At 45.9% G+C, this 12,675-nt stretch overlaps 1 protein-coding gene across 1 annotated transcript; it reads left to right on the top strand.

The window, feature by feature from the left end:
• Positions 1-933: 933 nt before the first annotated feature.
• Positions 934-4,257, top strand: LOC114618665 (T-cell leukemia/lymphoma protein 1A-like). The gene is made up of 3 exons (XM_028764433.1): positions 934-1,053; positions 3,676-3,846; positions 4,207-4,257. The coding sequence occupies exons 1-3, from the start codon at positions 934-936 to the stop codon at positions 4,255-4,257; spliced, it is 342 nt and encodes a 113-aa protein (XP_028620266.1).
• The last annotated feature ends 8,418 nt before the right edge of the window (positions 4,258-12,675 follow it).

Below are 12,675 nucleotides of genomic sequence, written 5' to 3'. Positions count from 1 at the left end.
AAGAACTGGAGATGAAGCTCAGAACTGCTAGCTGCAGGGCTGTTTGAAGCAACCGACCCAGAGCTGGGTTTTACGTTTTCCATGAATTTCTTAATTGCCTTAATGGACACTCGTTACTGTAAAATAAAGAGAAGTTGGTTTTCCTTATTTGTTTACAATGAGACAGTTTTGATTGAGCAACTCAGCAGAGACTTTCCAAATCCATTGATCTTGGGTGTAGGGAGAATTTCTTTTTAAAGCATGGGTCCAGAATGATGGGTTCACTAAGTTGGAGCACAAAGACAGTAAACTCATGTTCTCAAGAGTAGGTTTCGCAAGGTCTATGAGAAGACCACAGCCTCTTCGGAGTCATGGAAAAAGTCATGTGTGGAAGAGGGAGGGGACTGGACTTTGCAAAGGAAACTGCCTCTGACACCCAAAAGGACAGGCTGAAGGTGACAAGGAGAATCCGGATGGTTTCTGATCCCTTCCCAGAAGACATGTAGATGGGCCTCGCTCTAGGTGGTGGCCTGCCATCGGGTGTGGCTTGAGAGTTACAAAAAGTAGCTGACTAGGACCTTGGGGGGTCTTACCATAAAGGAAGCATAGGGCAGTGTTTCCTGACAGACCTCGGTACCTTTCCTGTGGCCGGGTGTACTTGGAGAAAAGATCTCCTGGGGTCCTTAAAGAACCCTAGGTTTGATGGGGTCGGATCTTCAAGCCTAGACCTTGCCCCTATTCCAGAAGTCCACCTGGTTGTCCCGCATACCATCTTTGTGGTCGGCCCCACCCACACTACGCTGTCCTGTCCCACCTCTCTCTCCAGGGGGCACGGGTTCACAGCTGGTGGTGATAAACTCCGTGATAGCCAAGTTTAATCATCCCCACCACTTAAAAGTAGCTTTAGCACGGAGTGGCATTACAAGTTTCTGCTTCTTGCTCCAACCGGATGCCATGGCTACCCACCAGGCGTACAGGCCAGAGACGCCCCCACACCCCGACCGCCTGTGGGTCTGGGAGAAGAACGTATACCTGGATGAATTTCGTCGAAGTTGGCTGCCCGTAGCCATCAAGGTACCAACTGCCTTGGGGCTAGCAGGTTGGGCAGCAGGGGTGTGCCCTGTCTGGGCCTGGGAGCCCTGGTAGTAGGAGACCAGGGTACAGAGGATCCAGTGTCGTTTGGGTCGGGCCTTGTGGACCCGGAGAAGGGTGGGAGCACCCCGAGCTCAGTAGACAAGCCCCTCTCACGCATTGCCTGGGGGTGTGTGACTATCATTCAGGGTGAAACAAGGCTTTCCTAAACCATAAAATTGGAATATCTTTAAGGTAGCTAGTAGTATCCACGTCGGTCGATAATAAGATTTAACTTTGTTTTGCGCGTGGAAACTCGGCATGGGTCTTAATGAATATTGGCGTTTTCAAAAGAACTCTCTTCTAGAGGTACGTTCCGGCAGAAATTATTGAAAAGCATTCCACTTGTAAAGCCAAGGAAAGCTATAAAGAAAATTAAACTGCTGAGGCATTGTATGATATGCTAGGACCTGGGAAATGTCTCTGCTCCCACAAAGTTGGGGCTTTTGAGCCTCGCAGACTTGGGGCGCCGCTAGCAAATGGTGAAGCCACAGTTCTGGGCTCTTAAATCTACATTCTTGCTGTCGTTTGACGATGCTAAGTTTACATATATCTAGTTGTTTGTTTGTTTGTTTAAACGTTAAGTCAGATGTGTGAAGACAACATGGGTGGATATTTCTTTTTAATATCAGGTTAACAACTAGCTTTTCACCCACACCATGAGCCAGAGACTGTTCCAGATCTGTGATAGATGCTATCTGAACAGGGGCTTGGTAGCAAACTGCAAGGCGGGGTTTTATTGCCCATGATTGAAGAAGCCGGGGTTTCAAACAAGTAAGCGTTCACTCGCGTTAATAAGGAAAAAGAATAATTTTTAGCAGCGGTTAGATTGTTGACGCATGCGCTGTGAATGGTGGCGCTTACACACCTGGCGCCACTATCTGACTTAACAGATTCAACTGATCTCGTCGGCAGATCATCCCACAGGTCTGTTCTCACCCTGGGGGGAAAAAACACACTCGTTAAACACGTGTGAGCGATTAAGTGTAAAGGCCAAGCAGGGGTCTGCACTGAGGGCTTGCAGGGAGTGTGGTAGGAGCCCCCTCTCCTTGGGAAGGTGGTACAGTCGGGAACAGGGTAGCCTGTGGGAAGAGAAAGTAGACATGGGGGTGAGGGGAGGGAGTTGTGCTGTAGTGCACTCTGGGGAGGGGGGTCAGCACACTGTGAATTCAGTTTGTGGTTGCTCGTCATATTTTTGAGTCGTCTTGTTTGGCGTTTCAGATTGTTCCCCTTCCCCTGTACTGCTGAGGAGCAAACCCAGGGCTCTGTGCATAACAGACGAGAACTCTTCTACAGAGCCTCAGCCCAGCCCTGGGTACGCGTCTTTCAGTTTTGAGACTTGGTCTTAGCTACTTAGGTTGACCTTAATCTCCCTTTGTATCTCAGGTAGGCCTTGAACTTAGGATCCTCCGGCCTCAGCTTACTCAGTAGTACAGGCCAGTGCCACTTGGTCCCACCAGGTCTTAACTGGACTATTTTGTAGGCTTTTGCTTGTATGAGGGAGGGCTGTTTTGTATGTTTGGGTGGCGAATTTGTTTTGGTTTTTTTCCATCTCAAATTGGTGGATGAAACTGATTTTCAGGAGCTGGTGAGGTGGCTGCAAAGGTGCTTGCCGTCAAGCCTGATGACCTGAGTTTGATTCCCGGGACTCCCATGATGGACAAGAACTAATACTGCATGTTGTAGCATGTCCTTCCCTATGTGGTATTCTCCCCTCATTTCAGCACTTGGGAGGCAGAGACAGGTGGATCTCTGTAAGTCTGAGCCAGGAGAGGGAAGCAGAGACACTCTTGTGTAGGCTTTGTGGATTTCTGTGGGCCCTGGACTCTCACTGCCCATGAGGGGAAGATGTCAGGAGTCTAGCAGGCATGACTTTCTTTCATTTTTTTTTTTTTAGCTTCTAAGAATGTAAGCTTTGTTACTAATTTACCTCTCATAGACCTAAGTCCCAACAAGGAAGTTGAAAAGTCAGAAATCCTGTGGCATCCCATCTCTGCTTTGGTACCCAGAAGAGAGTGAGACTCTTCAAAGTTTCCAAAGCTTCAGGGAGTCCAGGGTTATTTTGAGCGGACTCCTTGGGGTCCTGCCTGGTGGTCTCTCTTGATATACAGTGGTGACAGCACATTTTTCAATTCTTGTGGCTTAAGACAACTGCTTGGGCATCCTCAATTTTTTTAATTGTTGGTTGTTTGTGGGGAGTGTTGTTTTTGGTGAACCCCAAGCCAATAAAGTGATGTTGTCTCAAGTAAACGGAAGAAAAAGTAGATAATGTCTTAAGAAATGACATCCGAGGTGGTTTTCTCTGCTCTGTGTGGATGGCCCTCCCACACACACACTTGAGACCAAGCTGAAGGGCTGCATGGCTTACCCTAGCAATAGGTTGGCCCAGCCAGAGTCCCTGAGATTGTGCGCAGCCTGTGGAGTTGGCCTCCAGGAGTGGGCTCTGTGCTCAGGCTGTTGGGTCAGCCCCAGGCTCCTGAGTACAGAATGGATGCTGGTGGTTGTGCTCTGAGGAGTCTGACAGTAGTCAGGAGACAAAGGTTGTGTTCTGTTCTTCCTCTACAGAGTGATGGAAAATTCCAGGTGCTCATGTACCAGCGAGATGTCACCTTGGGGGCTGCTATGACCCCTAGTCAGCTGATGCCTTACCAGCTGCCTTTAATGTGGCAACTGTACCCTGGGGAAAAGTACCGAAGCTGTGATTCCATGTTCTGGAAGATACTGTACCACGTCAAGGCAAGCACAGCTTACCCCAGGGACTGAGTGGGTAATCTTGGGCGATCCTGGTTTCTGATCTTAGTATGGGCTAGCTCTATATTCCCTCCACCCTGGCACCAGAAGCTAATAGAAGGGGAACTAACTGCAGATTTTTTTTAAGGGTTCGAGAGATGGAAGAAGCCATCTGAGGTATTAGCCAAACCCCTTGGCACAAGGAACCCTCTGTGGTAGTCACTGACTGAAATCAGTTGAGAGGGCTAGCCACCTCACCTCAGGTCCCAGTACTAACCCAGGCTGAGGAAAGCTGAGCCAGAATGAAAGGGGAATTGTCAGGGCTGGTCTGACCACTCCCTTGTCTCTGCCATTCTCCACCCTCAGTTCAGAGATGTGGAGGAAATGTTACTGGAACTGATGAACCCCAATGAATAACCTGAGACATGGTGAGCACTCCAGAGCTCCGTTGGGAGGAAGGAGGGACCTTCTCTGTGAAAGCCGTGACAACCTCTCCTCAGCAGCTGTCTTCAAAGAGCGCCAGCCACTCAGCTACAGAGCCAGCCCTAGAAGGGCCAACAGCTGAAGGACACACACATGTTTTCGGACTAGCTTCTGCTTTCTGTACTGGAGCCCGGATAAACACGGACCAGCTCCACACAGAATTTTAACTAAAAGCATTAAAGTTTTATTTTTTAAAAACATTTGGGAGTGGGAGATGTAAGTTTACGGCGCAGCATGAGACTGACCGGTTCCACGGGAGGGGGGTTTATTAAGGGTGGAGGATGAGAGAGAGAGGGAGACAGAAGATGGAGGGGAAGAAGAAAAGAGCGAGGTCAGGGAAGCTCCACCTATTTATACGGACGATGACAGTAGCCTTGTAGCCAGGTGAATTGTGGGAGTATTATCTTGGTTGCCTCAGCAACAATGTGATGTCACTGAGTTCAGACTTATACTAACATCCCTCCCTTTTTCTTATAAAAAGGAAAAAAAAGGAGAGGGGAAGCCGATGGTGAAAGAGGAGTCGGGGCGCCGTGTCTCTTAAACTACTTCCTGCTGTGTAGGGACTTAGTCCGTTGTGGGGGAGCAGCTGGCTTTTTCACCATCGGGGCCCACTCAGTGGATGTGTGTATCAGGCTCTTCTGTGGACAGCAACTGGTAATCGTTCCCCCCCCCCCAAAATGGCATGCTTCTTGGGAGAACTGTCGAAGACCATCTTCTTTAGCTGTCAGGACACCTGGCACCCGTCAGTTCTGAAGCACCACAGCTGGAATCCCACAGGTCTTGTATGTAGAAACGAGTGTCTTGCAGCGTTGGTAGAAGAAGTGGTTGGTCTGTGAACCTAGCATATGTATCTGAAAAGACCAATACTCTTCTGAGTAAAAAGAAAGCAAGTATAGAGAACATAATATTTAGATGGGATAATAGATACAGGGATGGTGGCAATTTGGATTGGTTCTTGGCATCCGGCTATGGAGCACTTTCCTGACCCTGTTTGGAAAGACTGTTTGTACAAAAAAAGCCAGGCAGTGGTGGCGCACGCCTTTAATCCCAGCACTTGGGAGGCAGAGGCAGGCGGATTTCTGAGTTCGAGGCCAGCCTGGTCTACAGAGTTCCAGGACAACCCGGGCTATAAGGCTGTACAGAGAAACCCTGTCTCGAAAAAAAACAAACCAAACAAAAAAGGAAAGACTATTATCTGTGGGTGTCTCTTGAACCTTGAACATCCAGATGTGAGGGCTGACCTGGATAGAAACAAGCAGCAGGGGGAGGATGAGGAACCCATGTCTAGTCCAGTGAGGTCAAGCTTGGCTGCCGAGTGGAGTCTCATTTTCCGGGATTGAAGATGAGTGATCTCTATGTCATCTGGAGGTTAATAGAGCACGGTCCCGTTAGGGTCAATGAGTATGAAGGAGAGTCGATTTTAGATGGAGAAATGAAAGGCTTAAGGTGAGACAGGTGGACCCAATGAGGGAGTCCTTCAAGTTTAGCAGCTGTAGGGGTCACGGGGATTACCTTAAAAGGGCCCTGCCATTTGGGGGAGAGAGGTGAGGGCCGATGATCTGGAGGGGAGAGAGGACTTGGTCTCCAATGTTGACAGGCAGTGGACAGAAGGCAGTGCATGGTTGAGATAGATGGATGTCAGCAAAGTTCCTCAAGAGAGAATGGAGGTGGCAAAGTAATGGGGTGAGCAGATGGTCTGGGAGCAGGGAATATTTAGGTGAAAGACCAGGAGTCAGGACTGGACATCCATACGTGAGTTCAAAGGGTGAGATGAGGAGAGGCTGCTTGGGGAGAGATCATAGCCTGAAAAGAGCCAGAGGTAAGAGTTTTACCCAGTCAAGGTGAAGTTCCTGTGACAGCTTGACAAGAGTGGTTTTTAAAGAGCAGTGAGTTCTCTTCTCTTACCTGAAGATTAAGGGTGGTAGGGAATATGAAAATGCCAAGGGATGTCTAGGGCCTTAGAATTTGGGAAACTTGGGAAGTAAATTCAGGCCCATTGTCTGACTGGAGGGGGCGGGGACACCAAATGGGGGATGATCTCTCTGAGGAGGAGTTTGAGCCCTTCTGTTAGTTGTGGTAAACGCCTCTACCCAGCCTGAGAAGGTGTCCACCAAGACCAGAAGGTACTTGACACGTTTGACAGCAGGCATGTGGGTAAAGTCAAGTTGCCAGTCAGTTCCAGGAAGGGAACCTCTAGCCTGATGGGTAGGAAAAGGGGTGCTACAATACCTTAAGTTGGGATCTGACATCTGACAGATTTTGCAAGAAGCAGTGATAGATTTTAGGAAACTTAAGTCCTCAGGAGTAGGCTGTAGGTGGGTTTTAACAATATAAGACAACACTTGGCTGTTAGGATGAAAGAGTTGGTGAAGATAGGACAGGGTTTGACGAGTGTCAGGGGGTGTAGCTGGGGATGTGAGTTGTAGTGTAAGAATCTCCTGGGGAGGGTAAGATGAGTCTAGGCTGCTAAGGGCCACAGCTCTAGCTGCCTCATCAGCTCGGTTGTTTCCCTTGGAGACAATAGAGTCATCTGTCTGGTGGGATCTGCAGTGGACAATCCTAATAGCTGTGGGGAGATGGGAGGCCTTTAGCATGGCCATAATCAGGTTTGCATTAGTTACTGATTCTCCTTTTGTGGTAAGTAACCTGCGCTCCTTCCAGATAGCAGCATGGGACGGGAGGATATGGAAAGCATATTTGGAATCTGTGTAGATGTTGAGGGATTGTCCCTGTGCCAGCTGGAAGGCATGGGTAAGGGCTATTAATTCAGCCTGTTGGTTGGTGGTATGAGCAGGAAGGGCCTGTGCCTCCACCACCTTGGTGTCTGACACTATGGTATAGCCAGCTTTCCTGACCCCTTCATGTAGAAAGGAGCTTCCATCTGTGTATACCAGGTAAAGATGGCTTGAGGCAATGTGCCCTCCTGTATGTATGAAGGATGTGGTAATAGTTCCTCTAAGGTTTCAGTACAGGAGTGAGATAGGGAGTAGTCAGTATTAGGTCAAGGAAGAAGATTGGAAATGTTAAGAGGTGGGCATGATTGAAAGGTGAGGGTGGAGTCTTCTATTAGAGCTACCTGAAGAGAAAGAACCCTGCAGGGAGGTAGTCTGTAAGCCTTTATAAGTTAGGAGCTGTGACAGGATGTGAGAAGAGAGGACAGTTATAGGCAATCCCAGGATTAGTTTCTTTGATTCTCGAATAAGAAGTTTGGCAGCTGCTAAAGTACGAATACAAGGTGCCCGTCCTTGGATGGTTAGATCTAGTCTTTTTGACAAGTATGCTATGGGTGCAAAAGATGGTCTCGGTTGGTGACTTAAGACTACAAGAGCAAATCCCTCTTTTTCAGTTACGTAGAGGGAAAAAGGATGAGTCAGGTCAGGGAGATGCAAGGCTGTGGCCTTAAGGAGAGCCTGTTGGAGCCTTTGAAAGGGCTTAGTAACAGGTTTGACAAGAGTTCATGGGTGGGGCCTAATGCTACTTCATATAAGGGACGAGAAAGTAGGGAAAAGGAAGGGACCCAGGAATGCACAAAGCTAGCCATTCCAAGAAATGATAAAATCTCTTCCTTTGTAGAAGGAACAGTTAGAGGCTGAATCAGGTTCTTTCTATCTAAGGTAATAGACTTGTGGGTTGGGGTAATTGTTAGTCCCAAATAGGTGACCTGAGGAGTGGACGGTTGAACTTTAGAAGGTGAGACCCTGTAGCCCCGACTGGAAAGGAAATTTAGAAGAGCAGCTGTGTCAGCTTGGCTAATTTCTAGAGAGGAGCTACAGAGAAGAACATCATCTACGTAAAGTACAATCTTAGATCTAGGGAGAGATAAAGAGATTAAGTCAGAAGCCAGGGGTTGCCCGAACAGATGTGGATTGTCCCGGAATCCCTGAGGTAGAACAATCCAGGTAAGTTGAGTAGAAAAGTGGGTGTCAGGATCTGTCCAGGTAAAGACAAATATGTCCTGTGACTGGTTGTCTAGAGAGATAGAGAAAAAAATGCATTCTTGTGATCTAGGACTGAAAAATGAGAAGTCCCTGAGGGGATAGTAGAGAGAAGTGTATAAGGGTTAGCTACGACAGGATGGAGGGGAACTACAGCAGAGTTAATGTGCCTGAGATCTTGAACTAGTGATAGGTACCATTAGGTTTCTTAACTGGCAGTATTAGGATGTTAAAGGGGGTCGAAGGAGTTGTTTCCTTAAGAGGTCAGAAATGATAGGCTTAAGTCCCCTGAGGCTCTGAAGAGAGAGAGGTTATTGAGCTTTAATAACAATTATGCAGATTTCTACCAATAGGTTATAGATATGCAATACATCCTAGCTATTCCTCCCTGTTCTAACAAAACCACTACATTTCCCTAGAAAGACAGCCCAATATTAACCACCTCAGTCCCCAAGCCCAGGGAATAGGGGCACTGTCTCTTCATTAACTTCTTCAAGCTGATTACGGGTGTTGAGATCTTAGAAGGGAAGAGTAAATTGATAAGCCTCTGATGTCTGTGTCTTCACTGCATCCAGCTGAGATTCCAGGACATCAGAGGTTCCAGCAGGTCTGCTCAGCTTGCTTGATGAGTAGATACACCAAGGCTGTGTATTCTGTAATATACAATTCTCAAAACAAATTTTAGTATCAAGATAATTTTTTGTTTGAATTCTGGAATCTAGTCTTCTGGCGGCCTGTCTCTATCATATCTAATCCATATAATTCTAGGAGTTTCTATGAAGGTATGCTCCTACCATCCTCCCATTCCCGCCTCCTCAACACTAGGGAATCCAAACTCTCGGGCACCAAGGCCCTCCACTTCCACTGATGCCTGACAAGGCCACCCTCAACTACCTATAGCCATGAGTCCCTCCCTTTGTGTTCTCAGGCTGGAGGTTTTAGAATGGCTACTCCAGTTTGTTTCTTAGGACCATTTGCTTGAAAAATTGTTTCCCAGCCTTTCACTGTAAGGTAGTGTCTGTCTTTGTCACTGAGGTGGGTTTCCTGTATGCAGCAAAATGCTGGATCCTGTTTATGTATCCAGTCTGTTAGCAATAGCACACCCCTTTGGAGCAGATCTTTGTAGATCTACAAAGATGTACTATGTTATGGTGATGTTATGTAGACAAATAGATGACTTTTTAAATCTTAATGATGATCTTATAAAAAATGTTTTTAATAGTATCTATGATTATTAAGCTCTTTTATAGTGAGACTGTTACTAGGCCTTTTTCTGATAGTTAAAACTGTAATAAGAACTCTGTCAGTCTCTCAAGTATCATCAATTAATTATTTTTAGGTAATAACCAAACCTTTTTTCCACTCAGAGCACATTTTAAGAGATTATAAAACAATTTGTCAAAGGTCATTAAAAGGGAACCAACAATTTATTATAGGTGTTGGGACAGAAAATAAAATATTGTAGTTTTAAACCTTTAGGGAACCTGTGGAGCCAGGCAGATAATGGATGTTTAGCCAGATAATTATTTTTAATATATATATATGTATATATATATATATATACATTTTCTATTATAAACTTTTATTTCAATTTATGATTTAATTTTTTGGTGTGAATTTGTAATAAATTTTATAACATATGATCAAATATTTTAAAAAATATATGAATACTGAGGACCAAAAAATAAGAGGGCAAACATAATAGATAAAACAGAACTCTTTGTCTTTCCCCACTTACATAGAACTTTTTTTCCTTTTCTCAAACAAAATAGACGTTTTCTTTGTACTTTCTTCCTTAGATAGCTTTCATAAAAAAAACTTTTTACACTTCGTAATAAACTCTATAATAACTTTTCTAAGTGGCCTCAGACTAGCAGGCATAAGTTAGAGCCCAGCAGTTTTTGTTGAGACAAAACAAAAGCTGTTTACTTAATCTTTGCCTGTTTTTAGAATGAGGTGTTAAGTGCCAGAAACTGTAGTTTCTGGCCTCAAAGGATCACAAAAGGCAGATCAGCTACAGTGGCACAGCAACCCAGATAAACAAATTTTTATTATATAGTAACCCCAATGTAAAGAATAAAATTGTATGGCCAATTGTTTTTGTAGGGTCTGTAATCTATTTGATATACAAATTTGTTATGGCATTTTCCTGGGGTCCAGGCAATCTAGTGTGAGCTCTTAAATGTCTTATAAAATTAAGGAAAAAGACAGGTTTCTTACATTGAGCTGTATTTGTAAAATTTGAAAATAAGCAGAATCTAGAAAAGGAACAATTTTTTAAACAATTATAAATCATGAGCTATATACTGGCTATGGGTATACAAATTGAAAGCTTAATGTTTTTAGCATTTTAAATGGTGGCTACAGCACGTAGTTCAGTTATCTGTGCTGAAGCAGGGGGGAACTCAAAAGAGTGAACATATAGTCTACTTTTATATATTGTCTTGTCTTCCCATTAGAAGCAACAGCAACCTCAAAACAATCCTTACTTGCTAGTCCTGGTACCTGGCCTACCTTCTCCTCAAACCCTGAATACCCTCAGGTCAGGATACTCTCCTGTCTCCCGAAGTCGCCAGGTGTGTCATTCCACATGTGTGTCCTATTTCTCAATCCCAGCAGGTCTCTTCACATGAAACTTCCCCCCGTTTCACCCCAGCCTCCCTACACCCATCCCCCTCAGACACAGGCTAGGCTAGCCCACCTGTGCCCTGTTCTCAGCTGGTTTTCATGGCCTGCTGGCCCTCATGCTTTTTATGAGTAAGGCCTCGGGATACAAGGGACACCTTGGAGACAAAAGGAGCCAGAAAAGGCCTCGTGGCATCCTGCTTCCTCCCTATCTGTACAATGCTAGTCCTCGGAGCTGCCCCAGAGATGCAGTAAGATAAGGAAAAGGGAAGGACTCTTGAGTGTACAGCAAGAAAATTGTATAAGAGATTCACCTCCTCTCATCCCCCTCACCTATGCTGGATGGATCAAAAGCATGGCCGCCTGTGGTCATTGTCAAATTGATAGGATCAAAATTTACCTGGGAGGGTTAGAGGTGGCTGGGCATGCCTTTTAACCGAAGCGCCTGGGATGAAGAGGCAGGTGGATCTCTGAGTTCGAGACCAGCCTGGTCTACACAAGCTTCAGGAGAGCCAGGGCTACACAGAGATTCTATCTCAAAACCAAAAACAAAACCACCTAGGAGATAAGCTGTGTTAGGGTTTTCTAAACACACACACACACACACACACACACACACACACACACACACACACTGTATTAGAGTGGCTTACATGCTGTTTTTCAGTGGAACTGGGATGCTCTCGTTACCCAGATTTCCTCATTCAATTCGGACCCAGAAACCAGTAGTTACCCCAAATCACTGGGGGTCTGGTCTGGCTAGAATATATGCCTTTCTGGCTATCAGTGTTCATTTGCTAGGTTCTCTGGTTCTTTGGTTCAGAACCAGTAGAGAAGGCAGAGCATTTACTTCATGCAAGGAGGAGGAGCCATGAAGGAGATAGGGCCTTGAAGGCTTGAGGTGGTAACACTCATGTGGAGAGGGGGAGATGTGACATCCAGCACTCAAGGGTCAACCAGGGTGCCTGCCGTGCATGGAGCCTGGCAGGCCTTGCCATTCAGAACAAAGGTTTATGCTGAGAGCTTCAGGAAAGAATGCTGTCTGGATGATCTCCAGCTGCTGTGTGCAGAATAGACCCTGAAGGGGCAAGAATAAAAGAAGAGAAACTAATTAAAGTGAAGAAGCCTAAGGCAGGAATTGGCAATACTTTTCTCTAAAAGGCCAGGTAGTAAATATTCCGGGCTTCTGTTCCATAAAGTCTATTGTAACTATTCAATTCTACGTTGGTGCGGCAAGCATAGATAATGCACAAATGCTAAGTGTGGTTATGTTCAATAAAACTTTATTTATAAAAGCAAAGCCTGCCTACATTTGGCCCAGAAGCCAAGTCTTTGACTCCTCGTTTAGGCATTACATACTAAGGTACAAATTTACTGGCAGTGAAGGAATTACAGAAGTTTTAGGGTCAGAGTGTGAGCCCTGATAGCTTCCTACCAAGCCAGGCTCCACCACTCTTCTCAACAGACCCAGTAAAAAATAATGAAAAGCAGAAAAAGGAAATCCAACATGTCCGCACTGAGAAGAGGAACAAAGAGATCCAGTGACACCCTAAATCCACCCAGGAGTGCTAACCTGGCCTTTAGAATGGCCCAGAGGAGCAGAGGTAAGCAAGCCAAGCCATCTCCAGTGAGGTCCTGCCCGTCAGTCTGTCCTGAGAACTGGTCTGACGAGTTGTTGGAAATGCGTGAAATCTTCCTGGAGACAAGCTCCTCTTCTGGATGGTGAGCAGGGGAAACCAGTATTGCTTCCCCTGAGATGACATTTGTTGTTTTCATCTTTCTCCTCCTCTCC

The sequence above is a fragment of the Grammomys surdaster genome, unplaced genomic scaffold, assembly GCF_004785775.1.
Source record: "Grammomys surdaster isolate TR1022 unplaced genomic scaffold, NIH_TR_1.0 144, whole genome shotgun sequence".
In the NCBI taxonomy this organism is placed as follows: Eukaryota; Metazoa; Chordata; class Mammalia; order Rodentia; family Muridae; genus Grammomys; species Grammomys surdaster.
Note: the sequence above shows the minus strand (reverse complement) of the source record. Positions and strands in the feature narration are given on the sequence as shown.